At 35.3% G+C, this 24652-nt stretch overlaps 1 protein-coding gene across 5 annotated transcripts in view; it reads left to right on the forward strand.

Annotated features, from left to right (window-relative positions):
- The window catches only part of kcnma1b (potassium large conductance calcium-activated channel, subfamily M, alpha member 1b), a 112722-nt gene extending 88493 nt beyond the window's left edge, over nt 1–24229 (forward strand). For 2 of the 5 annotated variants that reach the window (XM_079595081.1, XM_079595082.1), the window contains exons 20-31: nt 1104–1136; nt 3150–3243; nt 9423–9546; nt 10593–10817; nt 10893–11085; nt 12131–12244; nt 14639–14769; nt 16266–16460; nt 16906–17024; nt 19134–19349; nt 22280–22308; nt 23983–24229. In XM_079595081.1, the coding sequence (XP_079451207.1) occupies nt 1104–1136; nt 3150–3243; nt 9423–9546; nt 10593–10817; nt 10893–11085; nt 12131–12244; nt 14639–14769; nt 16266–16460; nt 16906–17024; nt 19134–19349; nt 22280–22308; nt 23983–24116 (1607 nt within the window). In that variant the 3' untranslated portion in view covers nt 24117–24229. The remainder of the gene's footprint in view (nt 1–1103; nt 1137–3149; nt 3244–9422; nt 9547–10592; nt 10818–10892; nt 11086–12130; nt 12245–14638; nt 14770–16265; nt 16461–16905; nt 17025–19133; nt 19350–22279; nt 22309–23982) is intronic. The other 3 variants (XM_079595084.1, XM_079595085.1, XM_079595083.1) reach the window with 3 other exon arrangements.
- Nucleotides 24230–24652: the final 423 nt, after the last annotated feature.

Consider the following 24652-nt stretch of genomic DNA (forward strand, 5'->3'; position numbering starts at 1 on the left):
AATGCTAATAATTTAGATGTGGTGATTGGAATTACTAACACTTACAGTATAGGAAGATGGTTATATAGGAGAATTATACAGTATATGCTGTAAATAGGTATATATATATATATATATATATGACATACAGTATATAGGTTAGGAATAAGTAAGATTTTTTATGTTTTTTTTAAGAAATCTCTTCTGCTCACCAAGGCTGCATTTATTTGATTAAAAATACAACAACAACACAAAAAAAACAGTAATATTGTTTAATATTACCGGTATGACAATTTAAAATAGATGTTTTCTATTTGAATATATTTTAAAATGTAAATTCATTTAGAGAATCCTGAAAATAAATTGTACATCATTTTTTTCAACATTGAGGATAATAATAATAAACATGTCTTGAGCATCAGTTCATCATATTATACTGATTTCTGAAGGATCATGTGACACTGAAGACTGGAGTAATGATGCTGAAAATTCAGCTTTGATCACAGGAATAAATTACAGTTTAAAATATATTCATATAGAAAACAGCTATTTTAAATTGTAATAATATTTCACAATATTACTGTTTTTATTGTATTTTTAATCGGCCTTTGTGAGCATAAGAGACTTGTTTAAAAAATCTGAGCGATTCCAAACTTTTGCACGGTAGTGTAAGTGAGGATAAAGGATGGATGTGTAAGCGCCGCAGGTTAGCTGGTGTCCCAGCCGGATCAAGCTGGTTAGGTTGGTCTGGTTTGATGGTTTTAAAGGCATTAATGGGTCAGGCTGGGAGACTAGCTAAACAGCTAATTTAAATCAGAGTAACAGTGGATAGTGTACTATTTATATAAGTATGTGCATGATTTTTGGGCTAACCATTTCTTGATGAGTTTGTGTAGGTTTTCTTTTCCATGGTGCTTCACTTATTTGCTTTTACTGAACATGTTCATTTATAGACTATAGGTTTTTGACGATGGTCAGTTCTGTAGAGAAAACGCTCACGCTAGTGGGATTTACTTTATAGGCCTATTTCTTTCGTCTTTAGATTTTGTTACTGAAATGCTCTCTGGTTCATCATTTCATTGCTCCATGTGTCTTAACTTCACTTTGTCTTTGTATTTTCTCAGCTAAAAGTAACTATAACGGATACATCAAATCAAGTAAGTCTTTCCTGCATTTTTACTCATGTGTTTCTTCCTCACTTCCTTCATTCATTCTTCTGCTCATGTCCAAACCTCAGTGTGTATTACACATAAAAACATTTAATGCGACTTGTTCTGGTGCAGCAGTCCAAAATAGTACATAAAGTCACACATAAATATGTAATTGCGCAGTGACAGACAAGCACGTGCTTAGAATAAACGCTGGTATAGTTATATAGTTAAGCCTTGAGTCTTTTGCTTATTGATAATATTTAGTGGATGTAGGAAGTTCACACGGGCCGTAAGTGTCTAAATTACTGTACTTTCAGGGTGTGTGTGTATGTGCACTGATGTACCAGCTCTCATCCGGCACCAGGTGGCGCTGCTAAACTGCAGTTCTGATAACTTTATAAACGGCTTATACTTCACTGCTTTAGCTTTCATTGTCTTCTAAAGTTTTCTGTGAAGTTTAGAATAATCCAGAATAATTCAGCTAGCTTTAGTTTTTTGAATGTCACCACTACCTGACAGATGTCAATAATAAATCAATAAATAATTACATAAGTAAAAAGAAAAAGAAAAAAATTAATACAGATAATCAATATTTTTTTTAAAACATGCACTGGATTTAAATCTGTATTTTTTTCCCCCATTATATTAAAAAAAACGGTATTTTCAAGTATCACATTAAATAGCAAACAAAAATATTAGGTCTCAAAACAATTTGACATCAGCATCTGTGTTTAATATTACAGTTTAATATATACAATCAATGACATAGTCAAGATGGTAGGAAAATAGCATTGGAAAAAAAATTTAACAAATTTTTCTCATAAAAATACTAAAGCTAAATGTTCACTTTAAATTGAATAGATATTATTAAAATAAGTACATTGAAATAAACAAATCTAAAATACACAACATTACTTCAGTCACACGTTAGCACCAGTATAAAGATACCCAGTGTAATCCATGTTATGGTAATTTCTAGATTTGCATGATTCTCTCCACTGCCTGATTATGAATGTTTCTTGTCCGACAGTAAACGATGAGCTCAATGCAACATTCCAGCCCCAGAATCCTAAAGCCACGCTAATCCGAGTGAGAACAGTGAGAGCGCCCCCTGCTGTCCAGGTGCCGTTAGTTAATAACCGTACAGGGAGTGTGCTGTCACCCGCCGCCTCATACCTGCACAGACTCAGCCTGGCCAGCTCTCGAGACCTGTGTCAGACGGGCGCGGGCACAGGCGCGGGCGCGGGCACAGGCGCGGGCGCGGGCACAGGCGCGGGCACAGGTCTGCATCGGGCCTGTAGTCTGCCTGTTAAATACAGATATCATTCCAGCTCCACCCTCAGACTCCGTAAGACTCGGCCTGGCAGTGTGGCAAATGCATGTGGACTAACAGAGTTCAGAAATACTAAAACACTCCTGTGTTGATTATTGGAAAAATATGTTTGTTCATTTACTGTGTTTTTGCAGGTCGTTTAGTAGAGCTAAATAAAACCAAAAACAAGTGAATATAATATTTTAAGCCACTCAAACGAAAGTATGTGGAACCGAATTATGATTGCATCTTAATAAAATTTATAATTATTTTATAAAAATGCATTGTAAAAGTAAAAAATTACTTGCAAACCTAATAGTTTCATAGTTAAAGCTAAACTAAAGTAAATGTTTTTAGGACATAATTAACTGATTTTATTAAAAATGGACTAAGAAATATTCATGACACGGTGTGTTTCCTTCACCAGCCGTTGGCAGATAAGTTTAATGATTAATGTTTAATTAGTTACAGTATATTATATTATACATTAATATTAGACTCTAGTTGAAAGCTGCTTGTCTATTTTTCTGGGCATATGCGTTTAAAAAGAGAGTGAAATAATCCATTTTAATGGTACGTGTGAAGCTAATGCTGGTAAAGGATTGTTAGTCAAACTTCCTACTCAAAACTCTGTGTTTCTCTCTCATTCTCTTCTTCATCCCTTCGTATTGTCCCCGACCGCTGTCTGAGTGTGTGTTCTGTTTCAGTCGTCGAGGAGGAACAGCAGTCGGCTCTGTCGCCCAAGAAGAAACAGCGTAACGGAGGAATGAGGACGTCACCGAACTGCTCGCCGAAGATCAGGTGAGAGCGCAGACGTGTCTCTGCAGTCAGCAATGTGGCATTATTACACTACACTGCACTATAAAGATATTATTAACCTTTATTTAACCAGGCAAGTCACTGAAGAACAAGTTATTATTTTCAACGACAGTCTGGCTGGAGAATTAAGATCTCCTGAAGGACATACTAACATATTACGATACACACACACGCACGCACGCACACACACACACACACACACACACTCATTTAAAACATCCACAAGCTGTGATAAAAACTCTCCCTAATACACGTGAAACTGGAAAAATATTGAGAAAAATTAGAATATGGTGCAAAAGTTAATTTATTTCAGTAATTCAACTTAAAAGGTGAAACTAATATATTAAATAGACTCATTACATGCAAAGTGAGATATTTCAAGCCTTTATTAGTTATAATTTTGATGATTATGGATTATAGCTTATGTCTTATAGCTATATTTTCATGAGCTGTATCTTCATAATTTCATAATCATCAAAATTATAACAAATAAAGGCTTGAAATATCTCACTTTGCATGTAATGAGTCTATATAATATATTAGTTTCACCTTTTAAGTTGAATTATTGAAATAAATGAACTTTATATTTCAGAAAATGTCCGTGTAGTTGTTGCTCATGTGTGTGTGTGCACTAGTGTGAGTGTGTTTTCGAGGTGTCAGGGCGTCTCTATCCCTCACAAAACGACACCAGTGACTCCAGCCAATCAGAGTGCAGGATCCGCCTCCGTCGCCTCAGGCTGTAGTTCTGCTGCCGGTCTCGCCGCACTTAGTGCTGTCCCACACGACGCCTGCTCTTAACTCCCCGAACCGGCCTTTTATCCTGTCCGTCAGAATTACACATCCATTTATTGATTCTGACGGATGAAAGAGCTGCTATTGAATTAATAAAAGCCATTAATATGCAATGATGGAATGAGAATAATATCTTCTGAATACTTTATCAAGACACCAGACAGGAATGATTCATATTATACAGACTGTAATTGACAACAAGTGGGATTTAGAGGGAAATAAATCACCAAATAATGAATAATTTATTCATATTATTCATATATATATATATATATATATATATATATATATGTGACCCTGTCACTCAAACCCAGTCTGGAGCCGCACGGGTATATCTGTGGCAATAGCAACTATACACTGTACGGGTCAAAATTATCCATTTTTCTTTTATGCCAAAAATCATGAGGATATTAAAGGGCACCTATTATGACATTTAAAATGTTCCTAATGTTGTTGTGGGAGTCCCCAACAACAGTTTTACATGCATGCAATGACAAAAAACACTTTTGTTGTCGTATAATATGCATTTATTTTTACCTGATTTGCTCACCGACTCCCAAATGAATCGTTCAACGACTCGTTTTTCAAACCCCTCCTCTGCGCGACGCTAATCTGCGTTGATTGGTCAGATGACCCAGCAGTGTTTACAGAGATAATACTTATTTTTAACACGGAGTGCAATGATGCTTTTATCAATTAAATTGTGTTATAATAATGATTATAGTCCACTGCTTTATAGTTTGTAGTAAAAAACGAAAAATAAGATAAAGAATTTAATGTTATGTTAGCGAGCATAGCCCAGAGTTCATATTGTAAAAGCACAATCAGTCTTTGTCTGCGTTAGCCCGATGCATAAACATAACGTTTTTACAAAAAAAAAATGCAGTTACGTTACTACGAGGTATTACTCTATTCTTTAGACAACTCCGAAAACAACGACAAACACTTCACATATCTCAATACAATTGTCATTGAAGACCTAGAAGCTAAACGGTGCTTAGCCTACACAACAAACAAAATAATTATTAAGCATGCTACATAAAATATAAAAGCAAAAATTATTAATAACACTTACAGGTTGTGATACGGAGGAGGAAGCTGATGCAAATACACTTGGAACTGAACCTTCCTTCAATATCAGCCGCTCGCGAATCCAAGTTTGAGTGCATATTTAAAAAGCAATCGTCTTCAAAATGACGCGAACAAAGCACAAGGCTCGGACTATACTTCTGTGGTATAGTGAATTGTAGCCACTTAGTCTTCAAATGCTCCTCCTTGGGCAGATGAAAAAAGTTTGCTTTTGAGCTGCACTTCAGAACACAGTCTCGTCGCCATGATATTGTCCCTGGCCTTGGAGCGCAATAAGTGGGCGTATCGTATTCAAATAACTTGACAAGTTGACGTCATCTAGTCAGAGAAAAAGCTTCGGTCTTCTAACGATTCATAAAAATGACTCAGAGTCGACTCTCACTTTTGAAAGACAATAACTTTATATACGGTGCACTTTCATATTTTAAACTTTGCAGGATGTTTTTGTTCACTTAGATCTATGTTACACACTACATGAAAGGTACATTTCAAAATTCCATAATAGGTGCCCTTTAAGATCATGTTCCATGAAGATATTTAGTAAATGTCCTACCGTAAATATATAAAACATGTATTTTTGTGAGTGAATGCAGCACAATCGTGAACATAAATGCACAACTTTAAAGCAGATTTTCTCAATGTTTACATTTTTTTGCTCCTCAGATTCCAGATTTTCAATAGTTGTGTCTCGACCAAATATTGTCCTATCCTAACAAACCACACATCAGTGGAGAGATTATTTACTCAGCTTTCAGATTATATATACATCTCAATTTCAATTTCATATATATATATACCGTACTGTTGGCTTGTTTGAACATTTCATATAAATGTAACGTTTAACAAAATGATTTACTGATTAATTTTGTGTCTCCATTTATAGACGACATGCTTTTTTCTGTATGTCCTATTTAATATTAATTTTGTCAGCTAGTTTTAATCAACCAAAAATCTGAGCATTTTAGTCAATGAAAACCTAGTCACATTTTGTCTTGCTGCAATGGTTATTATTGCTAAGAAATATTTTGCTTTATATATAAATATAATTATAATCACAGCGATTGTTGTCATTTACATTTCATCAGAATTATTGCACTTTCATATATAAGCACAAATCTAGAGGATGTCAACTCATACACATGGTTTATTTTTCCTCATCTAGTTTCCTGATTTTTTTTTATAGGCTATTTGTCATAAATTTAGAACATTAATGACATTTCTCAAAAAAATTAAAACAGTGAAATTCCTCATATTTATTCCAATAATTCGAAATTACATTCACACGTAAATGAACACTAGACCTGTTATTGTGTAATAAAATACTAGCAGATTAAAACTGATTGTTAAGAAGTAAATAGCATCTGATATTATGTTTAAAAACACATTTAAATAAGTTTTTCTTTAGCCTTTGTAGCGTAGACTGCAGTTTATCTACTTGAAATAATGATTAGCATGATCAAAACTCCTGGTGTAGTGTAACGTTCACGTTCCAGACTCGAGGAAAGCGCTGACTGAAGTGTGTGTTCTGCATTCTCACAGCTCATCTACGGCGAGTGTGTGGACATGTACCTCACAAACAGCAGGACAACCGTTTCAAGCTAGCGTTATACGAGCGCTTTGATTGTCTGCGCAGTTCTGCCTCAGGGCTCTCAGTGTGTGTGTGTGTGTGTGTGTGTGTGTGTGTGTGTGTGTGTGTGTGTGTGTGTGTGTGTGTGTGTGTGTGTGTGTGTGTGTGTGTGTGTGTGTGTGTGTGTGTGTGTGTGTGTGTGTGTGTGTGTGTGTGTGTGTGTGTGTGTGTGTGTGTGTGTGTGTGTGTGTGTGTGTGTGTGTGTATCAGCTGTGGTTACTGCAGGCCCGGGTGAATTAGTAATGAAGAGCAGATTGAATGGAGCGCTTTAGAAAGCATGTTAGTGTCAGGTTATGTGAGGGAAGAGACTCTCTCAGGGCGCTGATGCTTTTCATAGCCTGGAGAACATCTCAGCCAACACACACACACACACACACATTCATAATCAACAGTGCAAAATAATCTCATCTAGTATTTCTGCAATACCCAGTGTCCTACTGTACTTATATTATCACTACATTATCAGTTTTATTTGCTTTATACAGTTTTATTTGTGTGTGTGTGTGTGTGTGTGTGTGTGTGTGTGTGTGTGCGTGTGTGTGTGTGTGTGTGTGTGTGTGTGTGTGTGTGTGTTTTATACAGTATATAATATGGTGTATGTATATATAAAGTTAAATTATAGCATTTTTTATATAATTTTTTTAATTTTGCTGCTGAAATACACACATACACACACACACACACACACACACACACACATATATATATATATATATATATATATAAATAAAACTGTAGAAAACAAACAATATATATATATTAATGTACCGGTATGTATTTAAGCAACAAAATCATTACAGAAAAGTATATACAAAATTACATAATTTTCCAAATATTTGTATTTATTTATTTATTGCTGCAATATATAATACATATTTCAGCAACAAAATCATTTAACAAAAATGTATTAGCAATTTCTGACTGAAAATTGTTTGAAAGTAGATCCTACACCGATTTTTTTCTAGTGTATGTTCAGTAACTCAGTGACATTATTATTCTTCATAAATCTCAGTGATCTAAAAAATCACTCGACTTTAATTGGCTTTATGATTATAAATTTCTATGCAATTTACATTATCTTCATTATCTTCGTTTTCCATGATAATCCCAAATGATGTGTCGTATCAACCTGTGTGTGAGTGTGTTTGTGTCAGGTCTTATGCAGCTACAGGACCCGACTGAGACACACTGACCGCTCTGAGCTATTGACGTTCTGCTGGCGAGGACCGTATAAATGTGTTCAGCATTGATAACTCAGGCCCGTGAGAGTATCGAATAGAGCGAGCGAGGCTGTTTGCTGAAACATTAGCCGTTGTTTCTCTGCGAGAGATTGAGTCTTCATGAATCTGCTGTCAGTGAAGCTCTGATGGAGTCACGTCTGATAACACTCCTCTCGACTCTTCAGATGACCAAAACATGTCAGAGTCACGTTACACTCTAATCAGAGAATCTCCAGTGTATTTTACATGAAAAAAATGAAGCTTATGTTTAGAACCATTAACATTGTTGTCACTGTCAAGACGAGACGAAGCAGATCTACTCAGAGAGAATAATCCAACACGGGAAATAAGTGAAACTGAGGGCATTATAAACACAACTAAGGGTCAAAAAACGAGGATCAGGTGTGTGCAATCAGTGAAACAACAAGTAACCATGACAACCAATGATCAACGTGTAGAAACAATGACATTAGAAAGGAAACACAGGAAATAATGAACTAAAAGTCCATTAACATCCACATTATTTTCATGATAAGCTTTAAAAAATGTAAAAAAATAAATAAATAAAACATTTATGAGAAAATGAAATCTAAATGACTTAACAAAATTGTTACAGTTCAAGTTGTTACCAAGGTAATTACTATTATTAATTTAAATGATTGGTTTAGTAACACAATTAGTGATAAAATCATTTTCATATTGTTTTTGCTATATAACAATAATACTATAAATGTATTATAATGATACATTTAATGTAAAAAGTTACATTAATTTATTATATATATATATATATGTATCATTGTTTATAATATTGTAATATAATTGTAATTGGAAAAGTAATGTGAATTCGTTTTTGAGAGGTTAATTGTCATAAAATAATGTGATAATACAAAAAATATATAGAATATTAGGTATGCAAATGTATTTTTTTAAATGCAAATTATTATTATTTTTTAAACATGACATGTTCTTGACCGATTTATTTAATATTAACCCTTGAGTGGCCATGAGGACAGAGAGAGTGTGTGTTTGTGATGTAACGCGGCTGACCGTGTGGTTCGGCTGTCACGGTGGGCATTAAATGTGATGGACAGAGAGCTGGAGGAGGTGAAGAGAGCCGTGTTCAGCTCAGACTCTAATGGCCTCGTGATGGAGCGGAGGCAGACTGAACATAAAGTCACAGCAGCTCTCTGACATCTGCTGAAACCTTCACCTCTTTAATGGGCAAATCAAACGTCCCTGAGACTCCCTGTTCTCCATCATGTCCTGTAACACGAGCCGTGCTTCCCGGGATCCAATTCATTCTCCTCAAATGTGGGATTTATGAAGGCTAAAGCGTGTCATTGTGTCAACCGGAACCGGAACATGAATGTGGCCGAGTCGGGATGTTGGCATTTGAACTATTCAATGTTTTTGTGGTTTGTTTACTTCAGGCATGACCCGTTGCTGGTCCCAGGACACGATCAAATGGAAACAATGGATGAGAACATAAAGAGATATGATTCTACAGGAATGTTCCACTGGTGTCCATCAAAAGACATAGAGAAGGTCCTCCTGGTAAGAGACTATCCGAACATTACAGAACTGAACTGAGGGAAATTACACTTTAAAACAGCAGAACTGCTACTTTCTGTTTTCCATTATTTAGATGCCAGACCAGTGTTATAGTATCATATTTTACATTGTATTATAGCATTTATTAATATTTTAAATTACATTTTATTTGTATGTTTTTCATTTTAGTATTATTCATTTTGTTTGTTTGTCAGTTTATGTCAATTCAAATGTCTATTTTATATTATTTTTATGTCAGTTTTTAGTTTAGTTTAGTAATTTTAGTACTTTAACCTAAACAAAATAGAAATTATATATTTTTGTTGGTTTAAGAAAAATATGCATATTCAGTGTTTGTTTAAAAAAAAATAAAAAATTTAGTGTTATTGATTTTAGTTCTTCAACAAAACTAAATGAAAATTAAAAATGTTGCCATGCCAACTAACTGAAATATTTACTTAGAAGAGAAGAGTAAAACTTGAAAACTTTGAGTATTTTTGTTAAGTAATTTTATTACTTTTTTGTGTCTTTTTTTTTTTTTTTTTTTAATTTTCAACTAAATAAGACATTTTTCTTTGGCAGTTTGCTGAAAGTATTACTGAAAGTTTTATATATATATATATATTAGGGCTGTCAAAAGATTAATCGCAATTAATCGCATCCAAAATAAAAGTTTGTGTTTGCATAATATATGTGTGTGTGCTGTGTATAATTATTATGTATAAATACACACACATTCATGTATATATTTAAGAAATATTTGCATTTATATACTGTATATACATTTATAGAATTTATATTATATATAAATATAACCAATTTTTCTTAAATATATACATGATTGTGTGTGTTTTTATATAGAAATGATTATACACAGCACACACACATATATTACGCAAACACAAACTTTTATTTTGGATGTGATTAATTTAATTTAACATTTATATTATTTCAATGAACCTATATGTTCTTTCAATAGTTTAAGTTATTGTCCGACTAGTGTTTGTGAGGTCAGTTATGAATCATATTTGTGTGTTGTTTTCTCTCAGACTCGGAGCGAGGCAGCGATGACCGTTTTGAGTGGTCACGTGGTGGTTTGTATATTCGGGTGCGTGAAGTCGGCTCTGATTGGTCTTCGTAACCTGGTGATGCCTCTGAGAGCCAGTAACTTCCATTATCATGAGCTGAAGCCCATCGTGTTCGTGGGGTCTCTGGAGTACCTGAAGAGAGAGTGGGAGACGCTACACAACTTCCCCAAAGTCTCCATCTTACCGGTGAGTGGCGTCTCTCTCTGTTGACCAGTGATGGCGTCTGGGCCGGCGTGTTTCTGATGCCTGTCACTCGTTCAGGGCACTCCGCTGAGCCGGGCCGATCTGAGAGCCGTCAACATCAACTTGTGTGACATGTGCGTCATCCTGTCAGCCAATCAGAACAACATCGACGACGCCTCTCTGCAGGATAAGGAGTGTATTCTGGCGTCTCTCAACATCAAGTCTATGCTGTTTGATGACAGTATTGGACTTCTGCAGGCCAACTCTCAAGGTAACGGCAGGACCGGCCCGTCAGAACAATGCTGAGAGGATTTTATTCCTCAGTCTTGTTTTCCAAAACATATGTCAAATAAAATAGTGTTTACATGAGATATTGAGATGAAAGACAGTGAGTTTATGCTTAAAACAACAACAAATATATGACAGTGGGATTGGATTCAAAGGGGAAACAAGAAATTTTTTAATTATTTTAAATTCACTTCATTTTCAGACAGTGCTTAATATCTCAAAAAGTGACCCTGTTTGCTAGTTTAAAGGTTCTTAATGTTGTTTTTGAGTCTCCAACAACATGTTTACATGCATTTATGGTCTAAAACACTTTAATATCCTCATAATACACACCGCAGCGTCAGCTCTTTTCTCTCAGTCTCTGAAACGCTTCGTCTGCAGATTCAGTCTCTAAGCTCCGCCTCGCTGAGAGCTGCTCTGTTGTGATTGGTCAGAAAGCAAACGCTCATTATCATATCTGAATCTCAGCTCTTGATCACAGTGATACGAACAGTAACGATGGCGTGGGTTTTACCGTTTTAATCTCAGAAAACAGCGTCTTCTCGACACGAACAACACGAACCGAAATCTTCCAGTCTCAGATACACTACAGTGTTTGAGGGCGGAGCTAAGAGACGCTGTTCAGCCAATCAATACCCAATACCCCCCCCAAAAAAAACTGCGTTAGATTAAACTGTGAAGGGTCATAGCACTTGCATTTTGTTGTCCTACTGTTAGTTTAACTGCTTCTATTGTTGTCATTTGTAAGTCGCTTTGGATAAAAGAATAAATTTAAAGACCAGAAGCAGGCATTATGCAAATTAGTTACAAACCTATGTAGATTCAGCAGGAAGTGAGACTGAATTACTGACGACTCGTTTCTGGCAGTTCAGAATCACCTCTTTCTTTTGGGACGCAAATTTATCAAAACAAAACTAGTGAGTGAGAGAAAACCTGTTTTGCAGTGAAAGTCACACAGAAGGTCAGACAGGACTGCACTGGTTTTGTTTGTCACTGACAGTTGTTCTTCTGTTGTGTTCCTGCTCCAGGTTTCACTCCTCCTGGGATGGATCGCTCCTCTCCGGAGAACAGTCCTGTACACGGTCTGGTACGCCAGGTGTCCATAACCACAGGAGCAAACATCCCCATCATCACTGAGCTCGGTGAGACCCACATCTCAACCTCACACACACTCTTACTCAGCAGTTCATCAAGAGTGACAACAAACACCTTTATAATGTTGCAAAAGATTATATTTCAAATAAATGCTGTTCTTTTGAACTTTTATATTCATCAAAGAATCCTAAAAAATACAATTTATCACAGTTTACACAAAAATATTAACATTGAAAATGATCATAAATGTGTCTTGAGCATCAGATCATCATATTATACTGATTTCTGAAGGATCATGTGACACTGAAGACTGGAGTAATGATGCTGAAAATTCAACTTTGATCACAGGAATAAATTGGATTTCACAATATATTATTATACATAGAAAAAAACTTATTCCAAATAATAATAATAATTCACAATATTACTGTTCTTATTGTATTTTAGATCAAATAAATGCAGCATGTTTTTTTGTTTTTGTTTTTATCTGTAACGCTTTACCATAACATTAGCTAACTAACAATGAGCAATACATTTGTTACATTTATTTATGAATCCATTAAATAATATAACCAAGTAAAAATTTTAATTTCACTAATGTATTAGTAAATGTTGACATTAACGTTAACTAAGATTAATAAATGCTTTAGAATTATTAGAAATAAGTTGTGCGTGCGTGTAAATGCTGTTTCGTGGTAAACTGGGGGTTTTGGTAAGTGATGTTGAAGCTGGTTTCTGGGTGTCTGGTAACTGGCCGCTATGGTAACTGGTTGTTTTATGCTGATAGCTAAAACAGACAAGTTGCTGCCACTGGTTTCTCTGAGCCAGGACAAGAGCAGCGGAAACAACATCCCAATGATAACTGAGCTGGGTAAGACCCGCTGACGGCCGGCTCACCGGAGACACGCTTCATTCCTCATCCTGTAGACTTTACTCCTGCACTTCTGTCAGTGCTTTAGCTTTTCTTTTCATGCACTCTGTTGCTTTATGAGGGTGTGTTTGCATGAGCGCCGTGTGTGACTCGCATGCTGTGTGTGTTTGTGTGGTGACACGCTGGTCAAACTGATCATCAAAATCACTCCGTTTCTGAGTCTCAGACTGGAAACACACGAGGTCAGGGTCCAAAATGAACTTCCTGCCACTTCTGCCAATGAATTAACAATATTTTCTGGCAATAAATGACCATGAAACTGCATTTTGCATTATTTTTATTATATACAGTATACAGGGGAAAGTGGAAAAATGAGAATATGGTGCAAAAGTTCATTTATTTCTTTAATTCAACTTAAAAGGTGAAACTAATATATTATATAGACTCATTACATGCAAAGTGAGATATTTCAAGCCTTTATTGTTATAATTTTGATGATTATGGCAGATTATGAAAACCCCAAATTCAAAATTAGAATATTGTGAAAAGGTTTTCATAAACTGTAAGCCATAATCATCACAATTATAACAATAAAGGCTTGAAATATCTCACTTTGCATGTAATGAGTCTATATAATATATTAGTTTCACCTTTTAAGTTGAATTACTGAAATAAATGAACTTTTGCACCATATTCTCATTTTTCCAGTTTCATCTGTATATATATATATATATATATATATATAAAATATAGATTTGTTTTATCAGACTCCTCCATTAATACACATCATAACATCATTTTGCTTTAAGAAGGTCTGGATAGAAAAGTAGAATAACACTTAGATAAGCTTTATTGTTCTTCTAGGCTATTATTCTTATCAATTTACTTCTAATAAAGTTTTATTACATTTACCAGCCACTTACCTGGTCCATTTCATTTACTCACCAAAGCCTGTTTTACTCACATTTTCCTGATACCAAGCTTACATATTGCTTAAGTTACACAATAAAAAAATAATACAAATAAACAAGTGGTAAAATATTTTTTTATTTTATTTAAATCAACTAAAAGGCAGTTCAACAAATGCACAAATAAAAAATAATTGTATAAAATTTATACATTTTATCTAAAATTTCTGACTTAAATTGTGACTCTAAAAGTAATGAGAATTCGTATTTGGGGGGATTGTCATAAAAAAAATTATACAAAAAAGTCATAAAATGGTCCATCTTTGTGCATTAAATGTGTTTTTAATTTTAGTTTGATTTTGTGGTGAAACATGACTCGTGATCCATGATCAGACTTATTCTTGGCAGGTTTTATCAGAAGTTCTGAAGCTGTGGAGAAAAACATTATCTAGACAGGATTCATCGTTGTTGTTTTTTAGGCTGTTGTTCTAATAAAGTTCTTCTTAAATCTCCCAGCCACTGATAAAAGTCACTCCGAAACGTGTTCATTTTTGACCCTGTGTTGTCCTGTTATTTCCTGTGAATATTCTTTAATAATAATCCTCACTTAAATACAGTAATTACATTCCTAACAATCAGTGTGTGTGTGTGCGTGTGTGCAGTGAACGACTCAAACGTGCAGTTTCTGGACCAGGATGATGACGACGACCCCGACACAGAGCTGTATCTCACACAACCCTTCGCCTGTGGAACGGCGTTCGCTGTCAGTGTGCTGGATTCATTAATGAGTGCTGTAAGTCTCACTGAAAACACAGACGTCACACCTCGAGCGCTGTCCTGCGTCTGTAAAGACATGAAAACTAGACCATGATTTACTCACTCCCAGGCCATCCTCGGTGTTCATGACATTCTTCTTTCAGACGATTACAGTCAGAGTTATATTAAAAACTGTCCTGGCTCTTCCAAGCTTTATAATGGCAGTGAATGGATGTTTCTGTTATGATGGATAAATTTACTTTTATAATGGATAGATGCACTTTTATGATGGATAGATGCACTTTTATGATGGATAGATGCACTTTTATGATGGATAGATGCACTTTTATGATGGATAGATGCACTTTTATGATGGATAGATGCACTTTTATGATGGATAGATGCACTTTTATGATGGATAGATGCACTTTTAGGATGGATTTTATGATGGATAGATGCACTTTTATGATGGATAGATGCACTTTTAGGATGGATAGATGCACTTTTATGATGGATAGATGCACTTTTATAATGGATAGATGCACTTTTATGATGGATAGATGCACTTTTAGGATGGATAGATGCACTTTTATGATGGATAGATGCACTTTTATAATGGATAGATGCACTTTTAGGATGGATAGATGCACTTTTAGGATGGATAGATGCACCTTTATGATGGATAAATGCACTTTTATGATGGATAGATGCACTTTTAGGATGGATAGATGCACTTTTATGATGGATAAATGCACTTTTATGATGGATAGATGCACTTTTATGATGGATAAATGCACTTTTAGGATGGATAGATGCACTTTTAGGATGGATAGATGCACTTTTATGATGGATAGATGCACTTTTATAATGGATAGATGCACTTTTAGGATGGATAGATGCACTTTTAGGATGGATAGATGCACTTTTATAATGGATAGATGCACTTTTATGATGGATAGATGCACTTTTATGATGGATAGATGCACTTTTATGATGGATAGATGCACTTTTATAATGGATAGATGCACTTTTATGATGGATAGATGCACTTTTATGATGGATAAATGCACTTTTATGATGGATAGATGCACTTTTATGATGGATAAATGCACTTTTATGATGGATAGATGCACTTTTATGATGGATAAATGCACTTTTATGATGGATAGATGCACTTTTATGATGGATAGATGCACTTTTATGATGGATAGATGCACTTTTATAATGGATAGATGCACTTTTATAATGGATAGATGCACTTTTATGATGGATAGATGCACTTTTAGGATGAATAAATGCACTTTTATGATGGATAGATGCACTTTTATGGACTTTAAAACAGAAACATCCATTCACTGCCATTATAAAGCTTGGAAGAGCCAGGATATTTGTTAATATAACTCAGATTGTAATCGTCTGAAAGAAAGAATGTCATGAACCCCGAGGATGACTTCAGGGTGAGTAAATTATGGGCTAATTTTCATTTTTGGGTGAACTATCCCTTTAATGCTTCCGTATGTCTTTCGCTCTCAGACGTACTTCAATGATAATATCCTGACTCTGATCCGGACGCTGGTGACGGGAGGTGCCACGCCGGAGCTGGAGGGTTTGCTGGCGGAGGAGAACGCTCTGCGAGGAGGATACAGCACTCCTCAAACTCTGGCCAACAGAGACCGGTGCCGCGTCGCTCAGCTGGCGCTCTATGACGGACCCTTCGCTGACCTGGGGGTGAGACGTCTTCAGGGTTATAAGACATGCAGTGCCTCAGAACAGTGTTTGAACACACATGAAATGTCAGTAGCTGTTTCCATCCATATATTTGTATGCAAATTTTGGGATATTGCATAAAAAACACTGGATGGAAATGTCAAGATGAGCATAAATTCCAAAAATTTGCATTAAAAAAACATACGCTTAATTGAGGCGGATCATTTTTATCCAATAAGAAGACACGCCTGAAAAACAAATTATACACACACAACTGTTTTCAACATTGATAATAATCATGAATGTTTTTGAGCATCAAATCAATTTATACGCTATGATAAAAACACGCATAAATCCCTCGATGTGCAACACAAAGTTGGCATCGGAGGATGTGATTGGATGTTTGGAGGCTTGATAGTAAAACGTTAAAACTGTTATAATGTTTATGTTCTGTTTTGTTTTTCAGGATGGCGGCTGTTATGGAGATTTATTCTGTAAAGCATTAAAGACGTACAACATGTTGTGTTTTGGGATCTACCGATTAAGAGACGCACACCTGGGGTCACCCAGTCAGTGCACCAAACGGTGAGTGAACACACACTTCACTATTGTTCGTACATGTATGTAATATTTAAACAATTTTTAGTGTTTTTGAAAGAGTCTCTTCTGCTGCACCAAGGCTGCGTTTTTTTAATCTAAATCATATTGTGAAATATTATTACAATTTACAATATATAGTAAAGTGTAATTTATTCCTGTGATCTTCAGCATCATTACTCCAGTCTTCAGTGTCACATGATCCTTCAGAAATCAGTATAATATGATGATCTGATGCTCAAGACACATTTATGATTATTAGCAGTGTTGAAAACAGTTCATATTTTTGTGTTTTTCAGGATTCTTTGATGAATAGAAAGTTCAAAAGAACAGCATTTATTTGAGTAACACTTTATTTTGCTGGTCCCCTTTAGATATTCTGTTATCTATGGGTTTGTTCACACTTGGCGTGTTCGGTGGGATTAAAAGAACTCTGTGTGTGTGTGTGTGTGTGTGCGTGTGTGTGTGTGTGTGTGTGTGTGTGTGTGTGTGTGTGTGTGTGTGTGTGTGTGTGTGTGTGTGTGTGTGTGTGTGTGTGTGTGTGTGTGTGTGTGTGTGTGTGTGTGTGTGTGTGTGTGTGTGTGTGTGTGTGTGTGTGTGTGTGTGTGTGTGTGTGTGTGTGTGTGAGTGAGAACATAACATTGTTTTGGATGCAACACGTAATAAAAACCAACCAATTGGGTTGTGAACATATCCCTATGCCTTAGGTTCAATGTGAATGCTAACACCGTGTCCTAACCAGACGCGATGCGATAAGATCCAGCGACAAATAATCTGTCTGTCCACAACAGACGTACAAATCAATCAAAACCCACAGCCAATCAGAACAGTGTGTGGGCGGAGTCTCTTGACAGCAATTGCAAGAAAATGGATAAGTACATAATCAAATTCACAAATATTACACCATTTAAACATTATTCAAATACATAGGCCACTGAGTTCCTAAAACAATCTTTGTCAAAGAATTCACTTGTTTGTTCAGTTTAAACGTTCTTGTTTCCATTTGTTTAATTTCCAGATCTGAAGTGAATTATCCACTGTTGCTTTTACAGCTCAAAGCTGGAGCACTAAATGATAACCACAGTCACATGACACGCTTTTAACATTAAATAAAGCACATAAACAGCGCCTGAGATTATCATCGCCACACTTTGTGTTTGTTGCTCCAGCGCGACGTCACAGAAAAATAGAAACCATTTCTAAAGTAGAGTCGTCGCGGCCGGTTAGGACATAAACTCTGATTAACATGGAAAAGACGCTTGTATCACACTGCGGCGTCGCGTGTAGTTAGGACACGTGTTAGCAGACCAGGATGTTTTTTTGTTTGTTATTTTGTCTGGACCGAACGAACCGAGAGAACTGAACTACAAGTGTGAACACAGCCCTATAAATAACGTTGAAGCTGCAGTACATGTCAACTAACTCCGAGTATTAGTAACGGTTTGTTTGGGTTCAGGTTAGGAGAATAAGTTGGCATGTAACCTTACAGTATATTCAACAGAAGGTGTGAAGGGGACCATCAAAATAATGTTAGAAACAGATTTTTTATAACAATGTAAAATAACCTTTTGATCAATTTAATGCTTCCTTGCTGAATAAAAGTATGACCCTGGAGCACAAACCCAGTCTGGAGCCGCACGGGTATATCTGTGGCAATAGCAACTATACATTGTACGGGTCAAAATTATCCATTTTTATTTAATGCCAAAAATCATGAGGATATTAAGATCATGTTCCATGAAGATATTTAGTAAATGTCCTACCGTAAATATATAAAACATGTATTTTTGTGAGTGAATGCAGCACAATCGTGAACATAAATGCACAACTTTAAAGGAGATTTTCTCAATGTTTACATTTTTTTGCATCAGATTCCAGATTTTCAATATTCATATCTCGACCAAATATTGTCCTATCCTAACAAACCACACATCAATGGAGAGATTATTTATTCAGCTTTCATATGATATATACATCTCAATTGGTTTTGTGGTCCAGGGTCACGTATGAGCATGTGGATTCCTCTCTTCACTCACTGGTTCGGTGTCGGCTGAACTGTTGTCAGTGTTGTGTGAACGTTTGCTTGTCTCGCCACAGATACGTGATCACGAACCCTCCGTACGACTTCGAGCTGGTGCCTACAGATCTGATCTTCTGCCTGATGCAATTCGACCACAACGCCGGCCAGACCCGCGCCAACCTGTCCACCAACTCCACCATCTTCCCCGGCAAGAAGAGCCCGTCGGGCCAGTCCATCCCGTCGTCCACTCGGCCGGGCCGCAGCCGGAGCCGGGACCAGCGGGACAAACAGAAGTACGTTCCTCTGTAAGCGTTTGAGCGTGTGCTTCTGCCGCCATGTGACGTCACGGACTCGCCATCACATGGGTCGGTATATCGAAACGCAGATTACGGACTTTATTTTTGTACTTCAGACGTATCAAATGTTTACTCAGCGCTATAGATGTTGCATCTGTATAGAGCACCGGCCACCGTTTACACGAGAAACCATGTTCATGTCGGATGATGAGTGTGTCTTTCACGGGTAACACTGTCGGGTCATTCATCAGATTCACCGTTCTGCACTTTAACTGCACTTTAACCCTCGACTCTCACGTCACCTGACCTGACGAGTGTGTGTGTGTGTGTGTGTGTGCTTCATGAACGCATCACGCCGTCGTGCTTCTACATCCTCATGTTCCCGTCTCACGTTACACACACACAGTGGCTCCAAACAGCTGGCGCTTTCTATTTTTTGTTAATAAATGACACATTAAATTAAAATATTACAAGTCAATACAATTTTTAATAAAAAAAAAATATTTTATAAATAATATTACTTTTTTGATCAGATAAATTGCAGTGAAAATTTAGATAAACTTTGCAATTTGTTTATTTTTTAACTATTTTAATTCACAAATTATGTAAAACATTTCATGTATTTTTGCAATAGAGAAAAATCGGTATAATTCATGGATAAAAAAATAAATGAACAATATATATTAGAAATATAAAAAAAATATCAAACAAATGCACCAAATATAAAGGAAAAGAAAAATGACAAATTAAGTCATATTTTTAACAGAAAAAAAAGAATATTAAATAAATAATATTACATTTTCTGATAATATAAATTGCAGTGAAACGTTTGCAATTAAATTTTTTATACCAAATTTAGATTTACAACACAAATGATGTCAAACAAACATTTCATGGATTCTTGCAATGGAGAAAAATCTGTTTGATTCGATAAATTACAGATCCATAAAATAAATGAACAATACATATTACAAATATTACAAATATAAACGTTGACGAATGAAAAATTACAAATTAAGTGAACATATTTTAATTGATTTTTAAAAAAATATACATTAAATAAATAATATTGCATTTTCTGATAATATAATTTGCAATGAAACGTTTGCAATTTAAAATGTTATACCAAATTGAGATTCACAACACAAATGATGTCAGACAAACATTTCATGGACTTGCAATGGAGAAAAATCAGTTTAATTCAATAAATTACAGATCCATAAAAAATATGAACAATACATATTACAAATATAAAGGTTGCCGAATGAAAAATTACGAATGAAGTCTCCATATCTTAATTGAAAAACACTTTTTTAAAATATAAATTAGTGCAGAATTTGAAAATATATATTTTTTTAAAGTATGATTTTTCAGCGCGTTCTCAGATGTTTGGACTCACTGTATTCATACATTAATATCTGTATGTGCTCATAATATTTTCGAATGGTTGTGTTGTCGATCCACTGCCTTCTCGAGACGACAGAGCGAGAGTGTAGTCACATGATCAGCCTTGACAGAAACGCATGGCGTGAAGACGTAGACGTTTGCCGCGGTGAACATGCGCTTTTTGCCAGAATGTCACTCATTGTTCCTGACCAGGGTTTATAGTCAGGTTAGTGACAGGTTAGTTGTGATTTAAAACCCTGAACCTGATGGACACACACTGAGGAATGATCAGATTGGACGTCGAGCATTACTCCCACAGGATGCTGGTTTAATGCTAATGCTAATGTTTCTGTGCTATTCTGAGGTAGCGCTTTTTTCACACATGTTTTATCTTCCACTTTTAATATTTCTAAGGCTGTTAAACACTTTTGGACTGAACTTGATGTCCAGTTTGGTTGGTATATATACCATATACCGGATATATATAAGAATGCTGCGATGTTGGAGGAGTTTTTGTAAGAACAAGCAGACGTTTGTTTGCTTTCTGTGTTTAATTCACGTCCGTTGCTATAGTAACATGCTCACACCAAAGTTTCTCTAAATATCAAGTGTAAGAGATTTTTCTTATATGATTATAATGAACTAGTGTATGCGACATCTTAAACATAACAATAAAAAAAAAATCTGTATTAATGATGTGAAGTCTTTGCTTTTAAAACACTTTTAACTTTTGCTGGGCGTCTCAGACATTAGAAATGATTTTTAATGTAAGCATAAATGCATTTTATATATATATATATATATATAGTTAACACTTTACAATAAGGTTTCATTAGTTAACTACCTTAGTTAACATGAACTACGAATGAACAATACTTCTAAATCATTTATTAATCTTAGTTAATATTAATTTCAACATTTATTAATACATTATTAAAATCAAAGGTTTGTTAACATTAGTTAATGCACTGTGAACTAACAATAAATATATCTGTATTTTTATGAACAAAAATTAATAAAAACTGTAACAAATGTTTTGCTCGTTCATGTTAGTTAATACATTATCTAATGAACTTTATTGTAAAGTGTTGTCTACATGTGAAACTGGAAACATTAGAATTAGAATATAGTACAAAAGTTCATTTATTTCAGTAATTCAACTTAAAAGGTGAAACTAATATATTATATAGACTCATTACATGCAAAGTGAGATATTTCAAGCCTTTATTTATTATAATTTTGATGATTATGGCTTACAGCTTATGAAAACCGCAAATTCAAAATTAGAATATTGTGAAAAATCATCAAAATTATAACAAATAAAGGCTTGAAATATCTCACTTTGCATGTAATGAGTCTATATAATATATTAGTTTCACCTTTTAAGTTGAATTACTGAAATAACTGAACTTTTGCAGCATATTCTCATTTTTCCAGTTTGATCTGTTTATATATATATAATGCATAAGATGATGGAGTTGCATCAAAGGTTCAGGATGTTTCCACTTACACCATTTACCTTTACCTTTCTCTACCTAAAGTGCGCCCAGGACGAATAGAGCGGTCTCAGGTATGGAAATAAATGCATGTCATTATTGCAACCATCTCTCATAATTCAGATGGTTATGCGCTGAAAACCCGTGCATCAAACCGTCCCGCCAGCATTAATCCTTTGCTTTCCGACTGAAAGTGAATCCGCTTTCTTCGGCCGTCCTGAAGGCGTCTGTGCAGTGCATGTGTCTCCTCCAGACCAGGACATCTGCTGTCCTTCAGTCGTTGCCTTGATGCACACGAGCTCCATAACACAATGCTTTCACCATGACGCCGGTAGAGACTGAGCTAGTGCTTGTAGTCCTGTAGTATTCTTCCATGTAGTTTGCATGGTTATGATTTCCAAACATATGAGCATGATTACAATGAAATCATTTTTAAAAGTCCCTACATTGCAAATTATCTCAAATGCCTTCATCAAAAAAATAATAATAATATACACTCTAAAAAATGCTGGGTTGGTTTTACCCAATTTTGGTTCAAATATTGGATTAAAATGTGACCCAAACTTGGGTTAAAACAACCCAGCATTTTTTTAGAGTGTAAAAAGATAGTCATGCACTTGAAAATCAAACAAGATCAAGAAATCCTACAAAATAATGCTGATTTTTTTTCTTCATATATATATATATATATTTATTTAAAAAAGTCCCTCCAATGCAAATTATATCAAATTCCTTAACCATTTTTTTTTTTACATTTAAACAATTATAAAAAAAAACAGTCACACACACAGATAAATGCACCAAAAAAAAAAAAAAAAAAAAAGAAATCCTACAAAATATGGCTGAAAATTTTCTGGTGACGTCGATGTAGTTTTTTTAATTAATTTTTTTAACCAAATTATATTGATAAATGCACAAGAAAATCAAAGTTTAAGAAATCCTACAGAATATTAATGATTTTTTTTATTCCAATATTATAAATGTCCAAGAAACCCACAAGAACATGTTCAGCAATATTGTGTGTCACTGCTCTGGATTTGGCTTTTTATTTTATTTTAACCAAATATAATGTTTTCATAGATAAATACATGATCAAGAAATCTTATAAAATATTGCTACTGATCTCAAATACCTTCACCAAAAAAACTAAAACATATAAAAAAATATTTAAAAAATGCATGATCAAGAAAATACAATATCAAGAAATCCTACAAAATATTGCTGAACATTTTCTGGTGAAGTGTACAAAAAAATCTCCTTTATTTAACATGCATTTACATATATTCCACATTAAAGGGATAGTTCACCCAAAGATGAAACTTCTGTCATCATTTACTCACTCAAGCTGTTTTAAACCTGTATGAGTTTCTTCTGCTGAACACAAAACAAGATATTTTGGAGAATTTTGGTAACCAAACATTTGACGGCATCCATTGACATTAAAAAAATACTATAAATCCATCAACTGTGTGATTACCAACATTCTTCAAAACGTCTTTTGTGTCCAGCGGAAGAAACTCACTCAGATCTGGATCAACACGAGTAAATGAAGTTTGATGTTTGGGTGAACGATCCCTTAAATCATCCGTTGCTCTCGAGACGGTGCGTACAGCCGTCCGTCTGAATGCAACATGCACATTATGAACTTGCACATTTCAAAACTCAATGCACGAGAATATGCATATCTGAACGTTTGCTGTCCCGTGTGTGTGGAGCATGCTTCAGTAATGCTGTCGATCATTCTGCAGACAAAAACTGGTACACGGATGAACCGAGGAACACACAACTCAAACACACCAACACACACGCAGCCAATCAGATCAATCAGTTCAAATCCACCAGCACCATCATCCAGCCAATCAGAGAAGTGGAGGAGGCGTGAGCGCCGCGCCGGATGCGGAGTGTGTGTGTGTGTGGAAGCGGCTCATCGACAGACTCTATATTAGATTGTGTGCACTTGTGTGCTCTCACTGACTTGAAGACATGTACAACCTGTAGACCTTATTCACAGCAGCGCCTGAACGCGAGTGCGCCGCGCTCATCATGTGGTGTAGAAGCGGTCCTATATTATCTCTCATATGTGACCCTGGACCACAAAACCAGTCACTTGAGATTGAGATTTATACATCATATGAAAGCTGAATAAATAATCTCTCCATTGATGTGTGGTTTGTTAGGATAGGACAATATTTGGTCGAGACACAACTATTGAAAATCTGGAATCTGAGGGAGCAAAAAAATGTAAACATTGAGAAAATCTGCTTTAAAGTTGTGCATTTATGTTCACGATTGTGCTGCATTCACTCACAAAAATACATGTTTTATATATTTACGGTAGGACATTTACTAAATATCTTCATGGAACATGATCTTAATATCCTCATGATTTTTGGCATAAAAGAAAAATGGATAATTTTG

Source organism: Phoxinus phoxinus (genome assembly GCF_949152265.1).
Source record: "Phoxinus phoxinus genome assembly, chromosome: 21".
NCBI lineage: Eukaryota > Metazoa > Chordata > Actinopteri > Cypriniformes > Leuciscidae > Phoxinus > Phoxinus phoxinus.